General features: G+C 37.0%; 1 protein-coding gene across 1 annotated transcript in view; it reads left to right on the plus strand.

The window, feature by feature from the left end:
• The window catches only part of TGFB1 (transforming growth factor beta 1), a 210,032-nt gene that overhangs the window by 109,996 nt on the left and 73,723 nt on the right, over positions 1-26,313 (plus strand). The window contains exon 4 of the mRNA XM_044062705.1: positions 24,281-24,364. Within this exon, the coding sequence (XP_043918640.1) occupies positions 24,281-24,364 (84 nt within the window). The remainder of the gene's footprint in view (positions 1-24,280; positions 24,365-26,313) is intronic.

Raw genomic sequence — 26,313 nt, forward strand, 5'->3', positions numbered from 1 at the left:
AAAGGAGACATTGCAAAAGTAGTGCCACATGGAAAAATCTGCATTAGTAGCAGCAACAGCAGCTGAATAAGTGAAGGAGACAGATCAGAAGACAGAGAGAGAGTTAAAAAGAAGAGAAAAAACTCTTGCCTTCCTTAAAGTATAAAATCTTGGTATTAATATGTTGCATCCTAGTTGCCATTTTTTTTTTTTTGCTCATTGCAGACTGCTGCTTCTCCGCATCATTGTTTATCACCAACAAAAATGAAACTGCAATAGTGTAATGATTTGTTTCCTTGCATGGGGAGGTGAAAACGGAAGACCTATGCTTAGCCACTACCCATAATACCACATACTGAAGCTAGGATAAAAGTAAACCAAAACCCGCCAGAGTATGGTTTACCATCTGTGGCATAATATGCAGTGATAAACCCAGAAAATTTAGCATTATCACATGAAAGAAAAGCTAGAAATGTGAAGAGCTTACATCAGTGAAGAAGCCTTAAAATTTCCTCAACTAAAGTACAAGGGTTTTGTGTGTTTATGTTTGACTTGTTTTAGGATATAACAGCTATTTGGTTTTCTCTTCTCTTAGTAAGCAGTCTAAGCTATAATTAATTCATGCTGTTTTCCTTATGTAACTTATACAATTTTCTTTTTTCCTCTAGAGCTGATTTGCCTCACTTAGTCCTTGATATAAGGTCTCAGGCCAAAATGTTTGTTTTTTGGGTTAACGTAAGAGGGATGGGGTGGTTATATGTCTCACAAACCTTATAGCAGAGATATAGGTCTAAACAACACATAATTCACATTTCTTCCATGTTATTTTAAACATTGTGTTTCAGTACCACCTCAAAAATTGTAGTGTCTTCAGAGAAAAATTTCTTTACATGAGTCAAAATATTAAGTTATATTAGGACCGTAACTGCTGTCCTTGGAACAGTAAGACATATAGCAATTCAGATCACAGCATGTCAGAGTATTCTCCATATGTGCGTGCGTGTGCGTGTGTGTGTGTGTGTGTGTGTGTGTGTGTGTGTGTGTGTGTGTGTGTGTGTGTGTGTGTGTGTGTGTATGTGTGTGTGTGTGTGTGTGTGTGCCTGTGTCTGCATGTGTGTGTGTCTGTGTGTCTATATCCACATGTGTGTGTGTCTGTGTCTGCATGTGTGTGTGTGGGTGTGTGTGTGTGTGTGTGTGTGCCTGTGTCCGTGTCTGCATGTGTGTGTGTGTGTGTGTGTGTGTGTGTGTGTGCGCGCGCGCAAGTGTGTGTGTGTCTGTGTCCGCATGTGTGTGTGTGTGTGTCTGTGTCTGCATGTGTGTGTGTGTGTGTGTGTGTGTGTGTGTGTGTGTGTATGTGTGTGTGTGTGTCTGTGTCTGCATGTGTGCGTGTGTGTGTGTGTGTGTGTGTGTGTGTGGGAGTGGTCCCCGTACTGGGGGCACATGAAAAGATTCCCTCTGCAAAAATGCATTAAAACTGTAAACATTTTCTGTTTTTGTCAGAACAGAAGTTTAATTTTTAAAGACAGTAAACTTGTAGTATTTTATTTACATCTTCTGGTAGGTAGCCTTACATGTAGGGATCAAAGGTACCATTACACATCATATCTCATGATTTTTCCTGATTGCTAAAGAAGCACTTCTTGTATACTTAACTGTTTTCACATTGATTGCCTCTGACAGGACTTCTCTCTGCTTTAGTATTGTTCCTAAGACATGCAAGAGCAGTTCAGGTTGACGTACTTGGTTCAATGGTGTACATCAAAATGACAATGGATCCCTTCAGAGGGCCCTTTCTTCTTTCCTTATATTCTTTCTTTCTGTCATCTTTGCTCACAAAGAGTCAGTACTGTGAAGCTGTAGTTGGAGTTATGTTGTTTGACATGGGGGGGATCTAGAGCATAAATCCACCATACCTCTCAAATGTCAAGATTTTGGAGGGATGCCTCTATGTTTGCTGCTTTACTTCTAAAATTGGAAATTCTATTAGGAAGGTCTCAGTTAACTGCACCTCAATTTTAAAACATGTCCTTAATTTGAGGCCTTTTCTAACATACATTCTACCTTGTCTTTAACTCTGGAGGTAAAGATTGAAAAGTGCTCTATCAGAGACCTAATGTCTCAGCTTGTATATTGGGGTGGCTGCTATGAGTTTCATTGTGTATCTTGTTGGAGTATTTTATAAAGTAGGGAACTTAGAAGAAGGTTGGGCCTGGCTTGAACAGGTAGCCAGTGAGCCCTGGATAGTGTGAGGCAATGATGTTCATTACAGTGTGGTAGCTGGTAATGAATAAGCTGATTTTATAATGTGGGAATGACTTTGATTGAGGATGTAGCAAACAGAGCTCAAATTCCTTTCTGCGTACCTTAAACTGATTTTACATATCCTCCCAAATGGCTCAAATCTGAACAGGTTCAGATAGCTGATCCATAGGAAGCAGCCACAATGTCTGTCAGGTGATGATTTTTGTACCAGATTCATGTGATGAGTTTTGTACCAGATTCCACTCATGTGGAACTCATCACCTTAGAAGCTTTAGAAAAAACACTTCTAAGTGCAGCTTTAAAAATTTGATGAAGACCTGTGTTTTTCACAGAACCAGTGGAGATTCTGTTTTTTGTCATCATAGACACAGTTGTTTCATGTATTATTTTATTTTTTTCTTTTGTATGATATATTTTATTAGAACTGCAACATGCTTAGGTATAGATAAACAGGAAAATGTGATGCAATTTGGTTTAATTATCTCCAAAAATGAATTAATATTTTTTTAAACAAGAAACATTTTTATTAAATTATCACTTATGACATAGACAATCATACATTTTTGTAAATGAAAACAGACCATATTGATATAATTTTAGTTGCAAACATTATACATCACTTATAATCTACCCAATCATTGTTAGCCAAACATTACTTATCTCATTTAAATCCTTCCTTCTTTTAAACCTTGTTCCTCCTCTGCATGTATTGTTCCCACATTTCCCATGTCTTTTTATGTAATTAGCTCCTACCCTTTTCTAAAGATCCGATTCCAGTTGTTTTATTTATGTTATTATATTCACTGCTTCTAGCACAGTTGATTTAGACATTGATTTGCATTTTTTAGTAATTGCTTTTTTGGCAGCCACCACAATTAGACTCAGCAAGGCCTTTCTGTGTCTAGGCAGTTCCAATTCTGTATCTAGATAAAAAAAAAATCATTCCTTAGTTATACCAGTCTGTTCACTCAGTATTTCTGATAGAGTAGTCTGCAGGGAATTTTTAGTCTGACAACTCATTATACTTCCAGAAAATATGTTCCCAATTACCTCTTTCTTCCACATCATACATCCAACATTTGCTTCCTTCTTGAGGAAAAATTATTTTGAGTCTACCTGGCATATAAAAATACCTATGAAAATACTTCCAAGCAAAGATCCCAAATCTTCTAGACTTTGTTGCATATTTGGGAGACATACATGCGTGTCCCCATTGTTTCTTTGTGAACTGCTTATCCAGTCCAATCTCTCTTCCCAATCCTTTCTAAACTCCTCTGATTGTTTTTTTTTAGTTATCATGCAATATTTTATATGCTCTACTAATTATTCCTTTTTTTACAGCAGCTTTTGTTCTAGTTCTATTAAAATCTCTACCAGTGCCGGTCTTTCACATAAGACCCCCCTTTTTTCTTTCTCTTTGCCTAAACTCTGATATCAATCCTTGCTAGGGAAGGCAAACTCTAGCCTGCAGTCCTTTGCCTCTCTAATTATTTGGTCCCAATACCTTGTTTCTTTTGCCAGTTTTCTCCAATAAATTCCAGCGCCCCCTTGCCTGTTGTCTGCATTCCTAATTGCAGACATCCCTGTTGGCAGAATCTTCTTTCTCCATTCCCATTTTGGCGTATTTCTTAGAATATTTTCTACTTCTTTATGAATATAATATTCTGTATGATTATTGTCATTCTCCTTAAGGATCTGCATCCAAAATCCCATTCTGTCCTTGTTTCTTGAGCTCCTGTTTAGGCATCATCCTTTTCCACTTTGAATTATAACTTTCTGCTTGTGCCATGTATAGGAGTCTTACCTGCATAGCTGTGAAATACCCCTTCAAATTGAGTAATCCCAAACCACCTTGTTCTTTTGGAAAATTCAGCTTATCCCTTGCCATCTTCCCCTCCCAGATAAAATCCTTCAGCTCTTTATTAATTGCTATCCACAACTTCTTCTCTGCTTGATAAAAATATGCCTGACGTATGTATAAGACTAAAAGGGCTAAAACCATTTTAACTGATTGTATCTTGCTAGCCATATTCATAAAACAGAACTTCCAATTTTTCAGTTTTTGTATTATATTTTGTTTTACCACATCCACATATCCTTAGCTGCCATAACAAAATATTATCTTTTGTTTACCCACATCCACATATCCTTAGCTGCCATAACAATATAATTTTAACCCATACTCCTTAGGGTACTTCATTTTATCATGTTCCCATAAATATGAGTATTACTGAACCAATTATTGTCTTGGTACATAATTTACTGCTATTGCCTTTGTTTTAGCTTCATTAATTTTCTATCCAGAAAAGACTTGAAACTGTCTCAGAATGTTCCGCAACACTGAAATAGTCTTTCTGGTTTTATCAGGTATAAAATAATATCATCTATTAATAAAGCCAGCTTTTCTTGACTACCAAAAAAATTATATCCTTGAATTTCTGAGTCCCTTATTTTCTTTGCCAGTGGTTCTAAATATAATGCAAATAACAAAGGGGAAAGAGGACAGTTCCTCTGCTCAAACAAAAATTATCAGACAAGAACCTCCCCACTCTAATTTTCACCTCTGATCCCTCATATATCCTACTAATCAACCTTATAATTTTATCAGGGGAATATAAATGCTTCCATTGTCCTGCTCAAAATTCCAGCTTACTCTGTCAAATGCTTTCTCTGTGTCAAGCATCACCAACAGCTGTGATATTTTCTTATAATCTGCTTCCCTCTGAATCATCATTGTTCTGTTAATGTTGTCAAATGTTTGCCTTCCCCCCACAATACCACATTGATCCATCTCTATCAATTTTGGCATTAACTTTGCCATTCTATTAGCTACTGTAGACATAAACACTTTATAACGAGGGTTTAGGATTGAAACAGGCCTGTATGAACGTGGATCTGAAGGGTCTTTACCCTCTTTAGGTATTGCAGCTATCACTGCTTTCGTCCAGGATGTTGGTGCTTTTCCTCCTCTTAAAATATTGTTAAACCTTCCAGATGTTTATCATTTTTTCCCTCCTAGCTTTGAAATATCCACAAGAATACCATCTATTCTTGGGGACTTTCCTGTAGATTGGTTATACATAGCCATTTTTATCTCCTCTCCTCTTATTCTAACTGTTTATAATTGGGCCTCATCTACCTCTAACCTTAGCATATTTAATTCTTCCATAAATATTTCCATTTGTACCTTTTTCTTTTTTTTTCCATAATTCTCTACTTTATACAGATTTTCATAAAATTTCGGAAATATTTCTGGTACCTCTATGCTCTTGTTATCTTCCTTGTTATAGGCTCCCTAGGCTTGGCAATGCCCCTTTCTACTTTCTGTTGCCTGAGTCATTGTGCCAAAAATAAATATTGATCACTTTCTGATCCACTTTCTCAGTGAAAAGAGGGACAATATAAAGATTGTTTTTAACTTTTGTGGAGCATTGCTTAGGCAGAAAGAGAAATCGTGTCCCAGATATCTAAGTAAACATATTCCCACTTATATCTAACAGGCATGATGCCTGTACTAGTTATCAAACATGCTAGAGCTGTTAAATAAAATCAAGTTATATTAGATTGGTACAGAGCTAGCAATGATATCCTGTGTGGCACTATTTTCTGTGCCATTTAAATTATTTTTATCGTCTTGTTTTATATAATACATGACCAGCTTCTCCAACAATGCTACTGATTCTAAAATTATGAGACATATAACACACAGAAAGAGCAGCAGGATCTGTGATTTTATTTACCTAGATTAGTCAAATGACCATGGAAAATAAAACTATTTTAATATAAAAAATGTTAGCTCAGGTGAATGTGTGTGGGGTAACATGAAACATGTATCTTTCATTCTTTCTTAGTGGTATAGCTTTAGTGCATTAGAAAAGTGGGCTAGTAACCACAAACTGTTTATCAATTCCACAAAAACAAATGTTATGCTATTTGCCACACCAGTGAAAATTTCACACTTATCTCCTTTACTACTCAAAGATAATCAAAGGAACCGGATTGCTAACATTTCAGAGTACAAATACCTGGGCCTTACATTTGATCCTAGCCCTGACTTTGCAGACCATACAGAGAACAATACCATCAATATACTTGGGGAATTCAAATAATGCTGTAAAATTTCCCATATCCTCTCCCCATCTGCCAAAACAGCTATTGCTAGAAACATTATTTTTCTAAAACACTGCTTTCCTCTGATAACCCTACATTCATCTTACAACTGTGAAATAATTCAGATTACTGAAAATAAGATTTGCAGATTTGTTTCACTAGCTGATGCAAGGGCAAATCGCTGCAACCTGTTAAAGGCCTTGATTGGCTGCCTGTTAGATGACCTACTGTTTAAAGTCACAAAACTGGACAAGCCACCTGGAATGGGCTTCCTAATGAAATTCAGCCAGTGCAAACTGTAACAGAATTTAAATCCAAGTTAAGGCATCTCCTTCAAAATGAAACCAAATACATCTGCTTTAAAGACAATGATTGAATAAACTAATTTATTTAACAGTCGATTCCTAAACATGTGTAAATACTTTATGTAAGATGTTCCTATTGTTTAGTTCAAGGGGCACTAACATATACCATGATTTTGTTTTTCCTTCAAGCCCTCTTTCTTTATATCTCCACACATTGTCTTTATATCTGTTCACCTTATTGTTTATGATAAATATTGCAATGTGAAATCAAAGAATACTCATGTATATGTGGTATAACTATTGTTTCTATTACATTTTCCTTTTGGTTATTGTATATGCTGTATAACTTGCTCCTGTGACCTGGGTCTTGGCTGAAAGGGGTCACTAGCCCAGCCTTCCTACCCGGGCAACATATGGAAAAAATAAATAAATAAATAAAATGATGTGAAAAATCAGGAGATTAGTATAAACAATGCACTAAATATTGTACAGTGACAAAGGCTAAGGCTAGTGAATACCACAAGTAATTAAAATACTGAGACATGAGGATAAGGGTGATAGGTTAGTTATTTACAAAATCAGTCTCATGCCTCGACTGCCGTATGGTTCTGTAACCTAGGCAGCACAAACAAAAACAAACCCAACTTGATGTTTACTCAGAAAAAATTCACTGAGTTGACAGCAGGCATGAGTGACCTGATTTATGGCTATGATATGAAGCATCAGAATTTGTTTCTGTTGGGTAGGGGACAGAGTTTTACTGTAACTTGGAGGACAGTAATAAGAACTGAACTGAGGAGTGGTCTGTATAATATAAGATGCCAAGGAATACACAAATAATGTCGTTTTAAAAAAAAGTAAAAATTGAATGACAGGGAGTTTACAAATAGCAGAATACTCTCCTGGAGGACTAAATAGAAACAACTCACTAGGGTCCACAAAAGCATAATGGCACAGACATTTTTGACAGCAGACATTCATATTTAGGGAAATATGAGTCAAGCAGTAAGGACTTGCCTTGTAGGACAGTAACAGGCACATATATCTGTACGAGCATGTGTGCTCTTCATTTTGTCCATAACTGCAAAAGGACATGAGGATACAAGATGCTATGTTGCATGTTAATGGATGTTTACATAAAACATTAGAGCCCATTTTGTCAAACTGTTTAAGATACAAGTGATAATGCTACTAAAGAGAATGGTTAAGTGTAATATGAAGATGGAAGTGTTTCACCTAGAACATCTGTAGACTCAGTTTGATCCCAAGAGAAGTAGTAACATATGTCTTACTGAGAGATTCATACTGATCCAGATCTTCAGGTGGTGTTTCTGGATACTGCAGTTGTTGGATGTAATCTGATGGAGTTTAGATCAACTGTAGGAGTTGTCTGTTTGTAAATGGTACATGTAAGTGGTACGCTGGACTGTGTACCCATCCATTCATCCACAGCCCCTTTTCCCATTTTGTACATGGCGCTGGGGTGTCTGTTCGGCACTGACAATCATCTAGAGCCAATGTCCACAAATTTAATGTAAGAAGTGAAAAGAAATGCTGTAAAATATGAGCAGTGATAATGAAACCGTGCAGCAGGAAATGATGACTGACACTGTAAATGGGACAGGGGAGTGCCAGGATGATAACACAGTTACATGGGAGAGGGTGAAAATCATATAGAGGAAAATAACTTCACCACACCCATCCTCACAAAATAAAAAGACAGTGAAACAAACAGAAAATAAATGTAGCACTGCTTTTGTAACTTACAAACTTTTTTGTAGGGATGCAGAGATCAACAACCTCATACAAGCAGTGTAAATCCAGCGCCGTCCTACTTAATATAATATAATCAACTTAAAGTTAATTGCATTTCATAGAAAATGGGAGTAGAAGTGTAGTGACCTTGAATCAGCAGAGACACCCGATGCTCTTAAACTCATAAGTCAACTCAGTGTTTCCTTTTTAAGTGCCTTGTTCCAGTTTTGGCATAATCGTTTAGACTGAAGTCACTTAGAAACACTTGCACTACTAAGCCTTCAGAAGAAAACATTAGCACTGAATGAGATAATGACTGCGCCTTCTGATAAGTAAAAGCATTTTAATAGCTCATAAAAATTATTGAGAAAGAGAAAGTAAACTTAGCTCTTTGATACAATATTACGAGGGAAGATCACATTTGCAAAAGCTGCATATTACAGAGCAATTAGTTGTTGCAGCTAGACAAATTGTAAGCATTCCAAAGACTGTATAATGGCTATAAGAAATGTGAATATAGAATCATAGATATTCATTAAAGTGATGGGAAGAATGTGGTACAAAAACAGACAAGTGCAACAGGCCCTGAATATAATCTGTGCGGGAAAAAACGATAAGTACATAGTTAAGTTCTAGTCAGTGAGGGCCCGGATATTGGTTAATTAAATAAAACAGCAAACAATTTGATAAAAGTAACTGTGGGTGAGGATATAGGTTGTTGGGTATATAAGAACAATGTCTTTGCCACAGAAACATGTCACAGAGAGTGAAATTTAAGTACTGGAAAACTGGATATAGCAAATAGAGAAAGGTAAATTCATAAAAAAGTAATCATCTGTGTTGGAAAACAACAGCATAGTATTGTTTAATGTCAAACATTAGTCAAAAATTAAGAAATATGTGTAATATAAATTAAAATATTTATATGAATTTGTATTTTTATCATCCTTTTTAGGTAATGAAGTTTTTCAAACCTTGCCATAGTGAACTCAGAACTCCTATACTTGAAGTGGGTTATATTAATGTGTTATTTCTGCTACAAGCTCTCTTACTTTACTTAGCTACATTCAGCTTTACCTGGTGGTAGTCTTGGCTTCCTCAGCTGCAGTCAAGATCATACAGAAGGATTTCTTCCATTTGTTCAGCTGCAGTCAGTTTCATGTTCATGGCAGAAGCCAAACTGCATCTAGTTCACTAAGTGGAATTCATTTTTTCGATCAGCTATTCCATAAGAATAGACTTACAGACATTTTAAAAGAAATAAATAATAATAAATGTAATGCTGGGGGTAATAGCGGCAAACATATGTTATAAATGGACACCAGGCTTAAGTGTGAGTCATTTATAGTCAGCATTTCAATGTGCCATCACAAATCTGAGATTTCTTTTTTGTTTAAAGATCAAGATTGTGATATCCCTGAGAATTCACTCTTCTCAGAGATTTAGCAGTCTTGGAGATAGCATGTTTAAACAGGATATGGATGGTGAAGCCCTCCACAATGTATGGTGCAGAGGATTAAGACCCCCCCCCCCTTGAAATATGCTTTACAGTAAAACAGCAAGCTTTGATCATTCATTTTTCACTGTCAGTTCAATATTTAATGATTTTATTTCTGAGGATTGACTTCTAATGAATCAAGCTTTAGTTATGGAGTAGTTTGTTATTTCAACATGACAAGAAGTAAAGCAGGTTTAAAATGTAATGTTAAGTTTTACTACTTTTAATGAATTTGAAATCTTTAACTTAAGCAAAAAGATATTTTTTTTACTAAGAAATGGGAGAATGCTGAAAAAGAAGTATTATAAAAAGTCATGGACAATTGTAAGAAGTGTTTCACGAGGGGCTTTATCCATTTGAGCACTCCTGATGTGGGGCTCCATCCCCTGCACCCCTGTATGAAGTAGACTAACTCTGGGGTTATATTACTCTGGAGTAAGACAAACAGTTTGTTTTCCTGAGAAACCAGCCATTCTGTTTATCTCCAAGATAATGCCACATGTTACTTCTAGGAAACAAGGGTGCAGGGGTGTGTAGAGGACAATCTGCTCTGAGCCAGGGTTAGAGGATACAAAATCATGTCCTAATGAACACTTGTCACTGACACATGTAATGGGTGACATGTTCATGTATACATCAAAGAATCAAAACTGTAGAGACAGGATCATAAGAAATATGTTTTCAGTTTCATCTGTTGAAGACAGAGTTTTTCCTTTAAGTGTACTATTCGGGTCTATCTGGATGCTGTAAGACTGTTAGCAGATAGGAGAGAATTTTCCTTGTTCTTCCACCAAGCAGATATCCAACTGATGCACCACTAAAAACACTTGTAAAGCAGCATCTTCCCCAAGGTGGGGATATTTCAGAGTCATACTTGCATACAAATATTTCAAGCACAGGCATTAATACCCTTCCAGCCTGCCAATATACCAAAACACTTGTTCCCATAATAAGTATCCTGGCTGTTCTTAAAAATATCTAAACCAGTACTTGCTTTAATGTTGTTTGGTAGTCTGTTCCATGCATCAGCCCCTCTCTCAGAGAACCAATTAGTGCACTTCTCATTCCTATAGAATTTTCTACATAGGTTGTCTGATGATTCTGTAGTACTTTTTGATAACCACAAACATTCCCAGATATAGCTATCTAAGTGTCCTGTATACCTGAGTAAGATATCCTCTTAAATATTTATGAGACACTGTACAAGTTCAGATATTTTAGTCTTTCATAATAACTTAAATGTTCACATCCATGGATGTCCTTGGTATACTTCCATTGTACTCTTTACAGTTTACTCATGCTTATTTTCTTATAAGGTTTCCATACTACTATTTCGTACTTAGGTTTAGGTCTAATGTAACCAGCAAACAATAACTTCATTATTTCTGATTTCATAGATTTTATAAATCTTTTTATACAACCTATTGTTCTATGACTATCATTAACCAATTGGTTGATATGATTAAACAAACTCAAAGCTGGATCTACCCGTATACCCAAGTCCTTAAATGAATTTACATCATCTTTGTTCTAAGCTTACTTTTTGCACAACTTTATTTAATTCACAAATGCTTTGTAGAGGAAAATCATTTATGCTGGATGACAAACTGAAAATGTAAGACCTTACATCAAGCCTGGTTTGTCTGACAAATGGAATAATTTGGTCCATCTCTGCTCGCATTTTAACAACTTCTGTGCCAGTGTGTGTATGGGTGTGTGTTTGTATGTGTGTTTGTGCATGTGAAAAAGATTTATTTATTTATTTATTTTATTTATTTATATTTGTTGACCGGGAGTGTCCGACTGTACGTAGGTCCATTTTCAGCGGAGGCCCGGGGAGAAAAGCTCCACAGTTAAAATAAATAGACAGTAGTTACATTGGATTACATAGCGATTAACAATTTACATAGCAATTACTTACAACATATTTACAGAAGAAGAACATAGTACATCAGTAGACAACTGGAATCTTTATCTGTGAAGAACATACCAGACATTAACAAATGTTACAAGAAGAAGATGTTCGTGCTGTATAATAAGTACTGGTTTATGAGCATCTGAGCTTGCTATAATCAAGGTAGTTAGTGGAGTGGAAAGAAGGGTAGTGGTTGGATGGGGTGGGTGATATTAGAGTGGGAGTTGCAAGGGCATAGCCAGCATGTTTTTAGGTGCGCTTTTAGTAAAGTTTTGAAGTGGGTGCATGATGGTATGGAGGTAATTGTGGGTGGGAGGGAGTTCCATAATTTGGCTATGGTGCACGAGAATAGTGCTTCACCAGCAGAGTTATTGGCTTTAGTGATCTGCAAGTGATTTTTTTTGCTGGATCTTAGTGGTCTGGTGGTGCGATAGGGTTGGAGTAGATTCTGGAGGGATGGGACATTTAATGGATGGTTTACTAGTTTGTGGGTGAGTGAGAGTTGATACCATTGAAGGAGGTGAGGGAGTTCAAGCCAGCCCAGTTTAGCAAGTGAGAGACAGTGGTGACTACGGTAGGATGCCCCTGTGGCGAATTTGGCAATTTTGTTGTCGCAGAAAAAAAAAAAAAAGATAAGGTGCCCACTTACCTTGGAGTTGTGTCTTATGATAACTACCCATGAACATAAGCATTTAGCATTCCATAGATGCAAAAGTTTAGTTTTTCACAGTGTCTTTTTTAATTTTAAATCTGGTGTAGACTTACTGTAGTTGTGAAAAGATAGATAATTTCCATGTAAGGAAACTGACTTCACATCTGTGGCACGTGACTACCAACACTTGATGGGCACCACTGAAAGAATTTTAATGACAGAAGAGCAGACAGAGAGAGAGAGAGAGAGGTGGGGGGGTCTTTAAAAAGCTCGGAAACATCCAGTAACTCAAAATCATCAGCCACTAGGCAAGCTTTGGGCACAGTACTTGCTGGTGACCCATTTAAGGCACATTCCTGCCTTGAAGAAAACACTTTTGTCCTGCATCTTTAATTTTCTAAATGTTTTCCACTTGAATAGAAAGCTGCTTCCCCACTTTAAAAACCATCATCTTCTTCTTCTTTTGTAATTGTTTTCTCTGCACCACCTGTGTGTATGATCTGATTGTCATTACCCAAAGAGGAGAGCTGATCGAGTTTACATTAAAATGACCAGAAGATAATAGTAGCTTGAAATAATGTAGAGAAGTGGTAGATTTTAGGTCATTTAAAGTATTTTTGCTTCAAATCTGCAAGATTGCTCCAACTGAGCCACAGATTGCCATTATAGTAATGAATCTTGATAAAATCTTATTTATGCATCTGAAGAGATCTGATGAAGTATACATCACTGAGTCATTGTAGTAATAGCAGATCCTCAGCAATATGTTCAATTTGATTGTAGAACCTCTTGGAGTTAATTCCAATTTTCTAGATCCGACATGATTTTAATATTGTGCCAGACTGAACTTTTTCATGCATAAACATGTGAGTGCAAGGTTTATATTTTACTCATAGGTATTTGGGTATTTGAGGTAATATAATGATATGTTTATGCTCAGTGCCAGATGTCTGAAGTTTATATTATTGTTATCCTTAACAGGGGAAAAAGTTGATTTAACAAAGTTTCATTTATAGCTGGATGCTCTCTTGTAATCATTCTGTGGCAGGGCTAGCCATCCGGTGGTGGGAACATTGGCTCCAGGTGATGGTAACTGTTGATGTGACACCCTGACCCCATGTACAGACTGGGTAAAAAGATGGTTGATGCCAATGTCATGTAACTCTGTTGTAACCATCAACATTTTTTTAATAAACTAGCAATACCTTTTTGTCTGATGTTGGCTATATAAAAGGATAGCACCAATCACAGAAGTTACATTAATGTACCAGTTATATAGTTTTATGCCAATTAGTTTGGTATCTTGTAGAATTGAACAAATTCAATGACAATATAAAATGGTATCTTTCTAAGGGCGAGCCTTGCCTGCTACCTGTTAAAAATCTTAGTAAACATAATAGCCTACCATTTATAGTAAGACAAGTGGACCCTTAGATGTACAGTTTTTATGTCTTGAATAAAATTTTCCAGGAAGATACATTTTTATCAGAATTGTGAAAAAGAAATGAATGTATATTCAGTCAAAACTTTACTTGCATCTAGAGCAAAGACAACATGCTGATTGCCGGTGATGGTGTTGCAAAATGAGTTCAGCATTGTATTATTATCTTGGGTCTGTCTGGGTTCCATGAAGCCAAACCAAAACTTTGGTATGACCAGATCCATTATTAAGTGAAATCTTTTAGGAAGGGTGGACAAAAATATTGTAATATATACATTTCTTAACAAAATAAGGTGTTTATTTTAATTTGGAGGGGATCAGGTTGGGTTTGAGAATAAAGATTGTTTTCACCTGATATAAGTATGTATTGGTAATGTTTGTTGTTAAATAGTTGTACAATCTTGAGATTTAAGGACAGCTGAATTTTGAACTTGTTATAAAAAAAGAAGTGTCAAAGCCATCTGGTCCTGGAATTTTATTTTGTTTAATATTTGAAATCTGGAATTTTCTCTTGTTAAACTGCTAATTAAGTGGTCTAGAGCCACATTCAGAATGAAGTTATTTAGAAAAGTCTCTGTATACTCTTCACCATAAGTTGGTATCTGGAGGCATGCATTTCTGAGTAAGCACCACGGAGGGCTGAATGTTTTATCTTGTGGCTGTGTAAGCAGGATGTCGTTATTTTCATTTGACCAGATGTTGTTTGAGCTAAGACTGCATAATCAGACTAGCCAAGCATTTCAGGGAATTGGCTACCTATTCTACATAACTGGCACCTATTTTGGATTCAAAAAGTGACCAGTTAGAGGTGTGAAGGTATTTCAGTTCATGTTCTAAATTTATTAAAAAGCGAAGTTTATTAGCAATGCTTATTATCAAGCTAAGAGATAAGATTTTCTGGAATCAACAATTTTCCTCCTTACACTTTGTCAGACAGGCTGCTTAATAGTAAGAATTCCCTTAAGTTTAGATTTGAAAGTGGACCATCTAATACAAAACAGAATATTTTTGTCTCTATGTTTTGCAAAATGAAACCTGATTAATGAAATTGTTTGTTCAATGATGTCATTCTCTTTAAGCAGTTGTGAATTCATTGTTCAACTTGGAGATGTTATTGTTCTCAGTAAACAAGTTATTTTGTGCCACTCCTGTGGTGTTGAGGGATAAAGCCCTGACTACATCCAGGCCACGCAAGTTAATTTACTGACTCAGGCATTTGATGGAGTTGGCAGGGAGGATGGGATATTCCTATCCTGGGGAGGAGGAGTGCTAGTACAGGCTGGTGCTCAGGGGAGTTGGACATCACTCTGGGGGACTGGATAGATAGTCAGTGCATTCCTGTTAGGGCCTAGCGGTTGGAGTATGCCATCATTTCCTAAGTCCAGCCAGTAGTAGCCCCAGAACCCATGGATGCCAGTAGGATTCTTAGTGCTTGGCCCACATCTCTTCTGAGTGTAAGTATAGAACTATAAGTTGAGCCCCCAGACAGAAGGTGAATGTGCTAATTGGGTAGGGAGGAATAACTTGAAGGAAAAATGGAGGTCTGGATGAAAAAAAGTTATTTTAAGGCAGCTTAATGAATGGCCTGAGACTGATCTAATTTCTGAATTATACAAAATATTGAATTTTCAAAGCAACCTGAAGAGAAGAAGTCTATCCTACCTAGTGTCTATGTGAAGAAGAGGAAAACAGAAAATCTTTACATGATGAGTGTATGGCGTAGTATGCGTCATAAAAAACACATGCATCCATGAAGTCATGGAACAAGTAACTGCATGTCTTTTTCTTAGAGCAAATTACACACATCCTTTGCTATCATTGAAAGAATCCACAGTCAGTTTCCAACCCCCTTCAGGCTTCCATGTAAGTGGATAAGATCTGAAAAAATGTTCTAAAGAACTCTGTTCTATAGAAACATAAACATAAACATAAATTGAGACCATATAGATCTTATGGATGTTGTGTCCCGTCAGTAGGTTGGGCTACTTTCAGCCTTGTTTACATACTTGTAAATGCAATGAAAATGATTTGCACTTCTGCATTGCCCTCTTCTTTTTCTTGTTTTTTTTTTTATGAATTCCTGCTTCACTCCTACTACTTGAGTTACCCAGTGCATAAATGTATGATACCCATTTTTCCTGTAGACATCAAACTGTGATGCATGCACATGTTTTTTTATTTGAAGCATATCTTCATTTTCATTTTGTAAAATTCATATTTTTCTTTTCAGGTTCACTTATATGCCATGAAAATTCTGTGATGATATTTTTAATCTAGGCATCTTCTAAAGTTTTCTGCTGAATTATAAATTTGTGTAAAAAAAGTTTGTTAAGAGGTACTAACTTGATTCCTCTACTAGGCAGGAGTCCTTACTTTTACACTTCATTTTAGAGTATTGGCACCTATATCTTACTTTAACTGCATCTAGAAATCCTCATGTGTAATGTTAAGTAAAACCTATATTGGTACTAAAAACAAAATGCTGACAGTAGGTAGCTCTCCTCTCTTAGGAACTGATACCTCTCAACCAATCAGGGATAAATTTTAACAGAATCAGGGGCAAAGCCAGAAAAAATCAGGGACAATCAGGGACACTTTTAAAATATTTGTGCTATTAACTTGAGACATTCACAGAATCACAGCATATGAATAATGTACATTTTGTGAGGTAAAAGAAATCTACACCTCTTAATTATTACCATTATTCATTAAGTTTAATTCGCCAACTTTCATCCATAAGTCACCAGTTTTAGGAGGGATTAAGAGGGACAGATTTGAGTCAAAATCAGGGACGTCCCTGAAATTCAGGGCAGTTGAGAGGTCTGGCTTCCTTATGACTCCTATGGTAGGTAGCTGGAAAAATGAACCGACTGAAGTAACAAAAACAAAAGCACCCCCCCCCCAAGGTTAAAACTTCCACAAATTAAATTATTTGTGGAAGTTTTCTTCTGTTTGAAAGATTAGACAGTGTCCAGTGAATCACTGATTCTGCCCTATTATTATTCTGTATATCACTGCACATAACATGCAGATTAATACACATAAAATAAATCATGAGGGCTATACATAGAAAGTGAATACATCAGTTTAACAGGTATGCATTAACAAGTCAAACCATATTGTCTTTTACACATTTGTGCTATAAATGTACTGTAGGTTTAAAAAATGCACTTCAGTTAAACTGAATGACTGATAGCAGTAAATCATTTGACACAGTGGCGTGATCATCATTTATTGAAGTAAAATATACACATCTTACAGTATCCTAGAAGTGGTTCTGCAATCAGTTTTTGGCCAAACTACACAAATATGGCATCATGCGCTGACATAATATAAACCCTGGTAAAATTACGGCTAGTTTGGGGTTTCCAGGAAACTGTTTGGACTAAGATATCCTAGATTCATTAAAACAGTTAACCGAATAGAAATAAGTACTCAGTAACTTGCTTGTCTGCTATATCTGTCTGTAGTAAACTCTGTGAGTGCAAGTGTGGAAGTAGTCCAAGTTACTGATGGGATACAGCATCCACAAGATCTCTAGATTGTAGCTGGGTAGGTCAGATATATTACTGAAAAACAATATATACTGTATGCATGTTTAGGTAAATTTCACACTGGTGTTGCCATTCAGAGTTAACATAAGGATATATTATATTATATTGATGCCAAAGAAGTTTGTACTTTTGTATTAGTTATACATCCAATTTTATCTTGTAATATCAAAGCTAGCATATTCTTATTATTGGTGGATTATGAGTCAGTATATTTAATGGGCATTAACTTTGCAAAGGTGATCAGATCCATTAAGTTATAAAAATGGACAATATAAAACGTGCTACATGAAGGATCAAGTATGTAGTTGTCATATAGCTATATTTACTGCAGTGGTTAGTAAGCAGTCAAGCTTCACAATATGAAGAAGGGTTGAAAAGACCAAACTCAGAAACACACCTGACATAAAAATAAACTAAATCAACCGTGGTATACAGGACCACTGTTCATAGGTGTATTGTGCCCTCTGCCCCCATAATTTACTCATGCTTAGGTTAGAATAACAGTGGAGTTACTTCACCATAGCTTTGAAAGCTTTGTCTTATTGTAACATTAGAAGGGAAAAGGAAACAGGGTAGTGTCTGGCATAATGACATAATGATTGCACTACAGTAATGAAAGAAGCACACTTGTGTCAAGAAACATCACTTTTCAATAGTATGACTTTACACTGTGCAAAAACAATAGTTAAACTTATTTAAAATTTCAATTCATATGTATTGTATATGTTGAAAGAGGGCGTCTCCAAGAATAACCTACAGTAAACAGAATAAAATGTGTCAGTAAAAAGAGTCTTTATTGTAAGGAAAATGTTTTGATAAAGGTGAGCCTCACTAACTGGCACAGGGATGGAAGATTAACCACATCAAACAGCACTAATAATTACAGCTAGTTATTACTTTTATTGTGATCAGATTGAAAAAACAGTCAGCACATACCTGAGCCAACACAAGGTAAGCTATTTAAAGGTTAATAATTTACTATCACTGTTTCTTATTGGAAATTTTAAAACAGAAAAACTCTGGTACACAACAGTAAAAATAATGCAAAAATTAAAGCAGACAGGTGCTAACCATGAGTAAGTACCTTGGTAGGAGTGACATGATTACTTATGTCAGGAGATGACATGCTCTTCCTAAATGTCACACGTCAGTCTTATTAACAGTAGTTCTTGTCTTTAAGTAGCAGCAACAGTTGTAGAGAGAAGTCATCCAGACATCCCTAGAAAATAAAGCAAATGAGAAAAGAAAATTGAAGTATAATAAATACAGTTAATCATTCATAATGTATCACAGGCACATAGCTCAGATTCATAGTCTGTCAAGTAGACTTTTTGTAAATCTGAGACAGCTGGCCTTTGTTTGAAGCTTTATGTTTGGACCCATTTTTGGAAAAAGAAAAAGTAGCTGTATAAGTCATTGTAAATGTGATGTTATATTGTATTATGAGCTGAATTTTGGGTATCGTATTGAATTTCTCATTTCCTTAACGAAGCTTGCAGTACTCTGTAAATTATAGTCCTGCTGCACAATTATGTTTTGCTTTGTAGTTGCCTGATGGACACAAAACGTATCATTTACATTGAGAAGTTTCATATAAATCAACCTTGGAGGGCACACATGGGTGTGTTGGTGGGTGGGGGAACACAATGCTCTATGTACTGTTCTTTATTATGCATAATGAAACTTCTTTAGTTGGGTAAATCATGTGGCTGAAAATTTCTTTTACTGCTGTTCTGAGTTTAACATAGGTTCATAGGTAGTTACTAGGCTATCTGTCCTAGGGCCTATACAAGCCTAGCCAAAAAGGTACCCTGGCTTTCGCCACCCAAGAAAATTATTTTCCTGTGCCCCTGTCAAGCAGAGCCATAGAGGTGATCCCCATGGTGAATTTCTTATTTCCCATCCAATCATCAAGATTTTTCTTGAAGGCTGCTAATGAAGAGCTTTATGTGATATAGATAGGTAGTTTGTTCCAGAGTATGGGAAGTCTCTGGGACAGGAATCTATCCCTCCAACATGTTCTGTTTATTGTGGTAACAAGGTTTAGGTCCCTAGAGCGTGTAGCTCAGAGGGATTGGGATTTCTTTAAGTGGAGCATGTCCAACAGCTCTGGGTTTGACATAGCTTTGTATGTTAGACAGAGACTGACTCTGAGTAAGCGATAGGTGATGGAGTAAAGCTGGAGTTTTTTGAGACGGTCTGCATAGGGCATCTGTTTGAGGCCGGTAATCCTCTTTGTGAGGTATTTCTGTGGCCTTTCCATTTGTTGTAGATGTCTTCTGAGTTACATACCAAAAGGGGCGCTGTACTCTATAATGGGTCTAATGAGTGACAAGTAGAGAGGAACAATGACCTCTTTTTTCATGAATGAGAAACCTTTTGTGATGAGGTGTGCCACATAGAAGGATTTCCTGACTACTGTGGTGATGTGATTATCAAAGGAGAGACTACTGTCCATCTGTGTCCCAAGTTCTCTTATTACACTTTTGGTGTTAAGTAGACTACCTCCTATATGGTAGCTCATGAGTACAGAGTTTTTACCAAAGGGGATGACAGTGCACTTTTTGGCATTGAGCTTGAGGCCATGGTTTTGACACTAGGCATCTGTCTCAGTGAGGCCCTTTTGTAGGATGTCCACATCGTTAGGAGTTTCAATTATGGCTCCTAGTTTGCAGTCATCTGCTAACTTCATTAGCCAAAGACCTTCTGTGTCAGCCTGTACTTCAGAAAAGTAGATACCAAACAGGAGATGACCCAGGACTGAACCCTGTGGTACTCCACTTGTCACTGGTCTGAAGTTAGATTTGGAGTCTGCTACTTTCACAGTGTGGGTTCTGTCAGTGAGTCAGTTGGCAACCCATCTTGTGACATAGGGACTTTTACCTAGTTTAGTGAGTTTATCTATAATTCCAGAGTGGGGGATGGTGTCAAAAGCCTTGGTGAGATCTAGATAGACTCTGTGAACCACCTTACCCTCATCTACGGCTTTGGTGACTGCTTCAAAGAAGTCTATCAGGTTTAGGAGACATGATCTGCCTTTTGCAAACCCAAACTGGGTGGGGTCCAGAGTTTGGAGATTACCAATGTCTATGTTTATAAGTTCCATGATGATACGTTCCATGGCCTTGCAGACCAGGGTTGTTAGGATAATGGGGTGGTAGTTCCCGGGGGTCTGTGGTGGCTCCCCCTTTGTGGAGTGGGATAACCAATGCTGTGCACGTTTCAGTCGGCACAAAGCCTGAGGAGAGGCTATGATTGAACATGGTGCTTAGGTGGGGTGCCAGTTCATTCTGTAGTTCATGTAGAATGCAGCCTGGAATGTTGTCAGGTCCCATGAATGCTGTGTTCTTGGCTTTGGAGAGTGTGTTTTTTCTACCTGTGCAGCCATGATTACAGGAACTTTGCATTCTTCCGGTATATAGATGGGCCCTTTAGGGGCTGAGAGGGGGTAAAGTTAGCATTGAACCTATCAGCCAGGAAGTTGGCAATATCAGTTGGTTCTGTATATTTAGTGCCATTGTGCTGTAACTCAGAGCAGATCAGAGTGTTGCCATTGAGATTCTTGACATAGCTATAGAATGCTTTGTGGTTGTCTTTAGAATCAGTGGCAATTTTGTTTTCGTAACTAGCTTTGGAGGATTTTATGAGGGATCTCAGCTTCTTACTGAGGCTGACCAGGGAGTTCCTCCAATCATGGGATTTTACTCTTTTTTGCAAAAGTTTCTTTCTTCTGTTGTAGAGTTTGTTTATGGCAGGGGACCACCAGATTGGCTTCCTTTTTGGCGTGGTGCAAGTGTTTACCTTCTCCTCTTGACTGTCTAGTCCAGTCTTGGGTGAAGAGAGCGGTGCTTCCAGTTTGGCTATATAAGTGCATCTCTCACAGGTTGTAGTGTTGGGTGGTAGGAGGAGAGGGTTGTCTGTGTATATGAGGCAATTGCTGCATTACCCCAAGATTCCCAGATTCATCAGGTAGACAGGACAAAACACCGGGAACTGACCCTTAGACATGCCTGGATAGGTGCTTATTTATTAAGCACTAAAAACTGTTTTCCTCTAAAGTGAGGAAAGTTGAGTGCTGTAGTAATTTACAGCTTATTTAGTGCTTACAACAAGTCTTGAACAAGTGCTGAGCTCAAAGAAACAGGTTTGAGTGCTAAACCTAAAAAACTGGCTAGTTCTAAGGGAAAATTTGAAGACAAATAGTTTCAACCTAGCTAAGTGGTGATTCATAAAGTGTATTTTTTTAATATAACAGTAGCAAATGAGCAAACTGATTTAAACAAATTAACCAATTAATCAATAAAAAACTAAAAACTGAGCCTTGTTCCAGCAGTCTTCGATCAGACAAATTCTAACTGCACACTCCTGCTACTAGGGTGCAGGGGAACCTTCTCCAATAAAAGATGGCCTGGATTAGTGCTCAAGTTATACAAACAAAGCTTGATTCAGCAGGTTTGAATTTAATCTATGCTACAGCAAACAAGGCATACCAGTTTCAGAAAGAAACAGTTCAAATAAGCAGGCACAATAAGCCTTTAACCAGAAACTCCCAATTCAGAAGGGCAGAATCTACCCTCTCCTCCCACAAGATTGCAGAGCACAACTTCTTAATGTAAAATAATTGGCCCAAAGCCCAAGTGCTTAAACCAGAACTAATACACTTTTAGAATAACAGACACTAAGCCTTCAGTCAGCAACTCCCAACTTAGAAGGATGAAAGCTACCTGCCCTATCACAACAATGCAGACCACAAACCTTCTTAATGTAAAACAAATGGTCTGAAGCCCAAGTGCTTCAAACAAAGGCTTAGAATAACAGCTACAATTTAATCAGGCTACTAACAAGCAGTAATAAATGCAGCCGAATAAATGCAATAAAGTAGGAAGAAACACAAATACAGTAAAAACAGATGAATAAAGGGCAATTTTTTTTATATAACAATAGAAAATGAGCAAACTGATTTCAACAAATTACCCAGTTAACCAGTAAAAAAGCTCAAAACTGAGCCCCGTTTCAGCAGTCATCAATCAGAGAAGCTCTAACTGCACACTCCTGCCACTAGGGTGCAGGGAAAGCTTCTCCAAAAAAGATGGCCTGGATTAGTGCTCAAGTTATACAAACAAAGCTAGATTCAGCATGCCTGAATCTAGTCTATGCTACAGCAAACAAGGCACACCAATTTCAGAAAGAAACAGTTCAAATAAGCAGGCACAATAATCCTTTAATCAGTAATTCCCAGCTCAGAAGGGAAGAATCTAACCTCTCCTCCCACAAGAGTGCAGACCACAAACCTTCTTAATGGAAAATAACTGGCCTGAAGCCCAAGTGCTTAAACCAGAACTAATACACTTTCAGACTAACAGACACTGAGCCTTCAATCAGCAATTCCCAACTTAGAAGGATGTAAGCTACCTGTTCTGCCACAACAGTGCAGACCACAAACCTTCTTAATGTAAAACAACTGGTCTGAAACCCAAGTGCTTAAACCAAAAGGCTTAGAATAACAGTTACAATTTAATTAGGCTACTATCAAGCAGCAATAAATGCAGCAGAATAAATACAATTGAGTACTTTTAAGAAGAGATAGAAGCAAAATAAAGTGCATATTTTTTTTTTTTTTAAGTAAAGTGCATGGAGAGAGGAAGGAGGACTAGAAGAAAAATTCAAGGTTAAGAAGGGACGGGCAACTGCAAAGCCACCAACTATAACAACACTACAAGAATAGGGTGGGAAGGAGAGAATAGCTTGAGAGGGAGGGGAAAAAAACAGTTTCAGGACAGATGAGAAACATAAAACAATGCCAGAAAATATATAAAATAATTCAGTCAGGCAAACAATAATTTAGTCAGGCAAAATTAAGACAATGCAGAACTCTAAAAGGTCAAAATGCCAAGAAATGTACTTATCAATCAACAATATATTTCCAGATTGTTTGAGAATCACACTTCAGCCAGAACACCAGGAGTTTCCAACAGTATATGCAAGAATTTACAAACAGAAACTATTTTTAAATACCCAAGTCTTGAAGCAATCAGATAACAAAAAAGCTGTAAGACCAGTTTTATAAATTCCACCTCAGGAATAGGGGGGAAGGAGTTTCAGGACAGATGAGAAATATAAAACAATGCCAGAAAATATGTAAAATAATTCAGTCAGGCAAACAATGATTCAGTCAGGCAGAATTAAGACAATGCAGAACTCTGAAAGGTTAAACTGCCAAGAAATATACTTATCAATCAGCAATATATTTCCAGATTGTTTGAGAATCACACTTCAGCCATAACACCAGGAGTTTCCAACAGTGTCACATGGTGATAATCTTCTCCTAAGCACTTGATAATTGTATTTTGTATGTTTTTAAAACATCTTGGTAGCTAGTTGGTTTCAAACCTAGGTAAGCATTTTCACAGTCATGGACTGGGATTACTGTGTTATATCACTTTCTTAATTGTTTTAGTATAAAGGAAGAGAAGCAATACCAGTTCAGTTTCCCTGTGCTTTCTATGCAGTGTTCATAATTATTTTATTTTTTTCGATGTTGCTGGTAAAACAGACATGCATTTTTGCAGTTTATAATACAGGCTGTAACAGAGAATCACCAGAAATGATGTACTGTCTACTGTAAGAAACAATTTATTATTTAAAGGTTAGTTTTAAGAAATTTTTTAAGCACTGTAGTTTCTTGATTATCTTCACAAATATTTTTAAATAATAAGGTAGTATATGTCAATTTATATTTCTCACAATATTATGATTAACAGAGAAATGTATGTCATTTTGATATGCCTGCCTTTGTCTTTCTTTTATAGTACTCCAGCCTGGTTTTAAGATAAGTGCTCACTGCCCATGTACCCCAGATTCAAGCGACGTCAAACTTGAAGTCAAATTTGCAGGTCAGTGGGAATGCTAACAGAAAACAAATGCTAAATTAACCAGGAACTTTGAAAGAAATACCAATAAACAAAATGAGTGAAATCTTTATAGATCCAAAGGGCTGCTTATATTTCAAGGGAAAAATGTATGCAAAAATGTTTCACAAATTGTGGGATTCTACTGTTCTGCCATTCCAAGATATGCTATAGCTGTTTTGTGTCAGAAATGGACCACTATAACATGTTCCACTGTAACTGACATACTCAAGGTGTTTTTATCAGTGATGTTACAACAGTGGAATTATATTGCTTGTTTGTTAGAAAGTTTGGCATATGGCACTGCTGATCAAAGCTAAGCTGATGGATTTAAATGACTGTTTTACTTGTGCATTGTAAGTATACCAAATGGAAATACAGACATCACCAATCTTCATGTGCAAATAGGAAGATTTGTGACCAACCAATTGCTCTAGTAGGTGGAACTGTATTACCATTGTATTATGGGTGATATAGTCAGCAATCAGTTAAGGGCAAATAAGAAAGGTACTATTGCTGACAGAAATCCTCCAAGAACTGAAAGCTATTAAATAAACCATCTAACTGTCCAGGGGTTATACAGAATTAGTAAATAAGTAAAAGAAAATTTACACTTTTTAAAAGAAATTCAGAGATATCATGAAGTATATCTCTCAAATGCATGACAGACTGACCATCTGGAGGCATTAGTGATTGGCCTAATAGTCCAACATGGAACCAGTGTGCAGAGGATTGAAAACTTTAAATATCTGGAGCATTCAAAGATATCTGTGTTTCTGGACACAAGACAGACTGAATGCCATGATTGCAGGAATATTACTTGTACTTCCTTGTAATTCAGTTTCTTGACTGATACTGCAGTTGTGCAAACTAAATGGATGTGTGTTGACATTTCACTGGACCAGTAATCAAGAAGCCTCAGTCCTCACCACTGGCAACAGTGGGGGATGTACGTTGGGAGGATAACAGGTTCACACTCAATATTTCCAGATGCAGCTCTCTGCATCGAGTGCAATTTCCCTTAAGAGCACACAGAGACCACAGTCAGTCTGGAGCTAGTTTCTCCCTCTTTCTCCAGATCCCCAATAAGACTCCCAACTGGCACACCTATAAAGTTGAGATCTCAGCTGAGTGGCCAAGCCAAGACCTCCAGCACTCTCTCTGTCCAACCATTGCTTTGTGTTCCTGCCCTAGTAGCTGACACACATACTCTTTGAAGTTTGATTTACACACACACACACACACACACACACACACACACACACACACACACACACACACACACACACACACAAACACACACACACACACCTGGGAAAGGCTTGCACAGGTTTACTAGCTATGCCCCCTTTTGCCCAGGCTATAAGGTAGTTATCACTGCCACCAGCCAACTCGTTATCAGCTACTTTAAGGCCCTTGACAAATGGTGTCTAATCTTGCTGTGTAGTAATAATATTAATACAAATAGTAGTTTGACCAAGAGCAAGGCTGTTAGGAGTGGCCCACATAGTGTCACCAAATAAATATGCAAGTACTCTCAAAACTTAAATATCTCTAGCTAGATCAGCCACAATGAAAAGTTTAAATATATTTAATAATAAATAATAAATGAACAAGAAAATACTCAGTATATATTCACAGTGACATCAGAGTTCAAAATCACAGGAAATATTTAAAACAACATTGCAGGACAATCTCAAATAAATAAAGAAAAATATCTAAACGAAGCTTTGCTATATTCCTGACTATAGCTAAGAGAATTATACTATTCCCTAGTAACTTACTTCATCAGAGCAAGGCGGATGTGGTAATGGATCTTGTCAGGTCCAAAACAGAATATAGAATGCACTGCCTCTCTAACAGAGTTCTTAAATTAATATCTCAAGTATTACTGCTGGGATAGCTTGCAGAATTACATCATTTCTTCTCATCTG

Source organism: Protopterus annectens, chromosome 1.part0 (genome assembly GCF_019279795.1).
Source record: "Protopterus annectens isolate FY-2018-M chromosome 1.part0, PAN1.0, whole genome shotgun sequence".
NCBI lineage: Eukaryota > Metazoa > Chordata > Ceratodontiformes > Protopteridae > Protopterus > Protopterus annectens.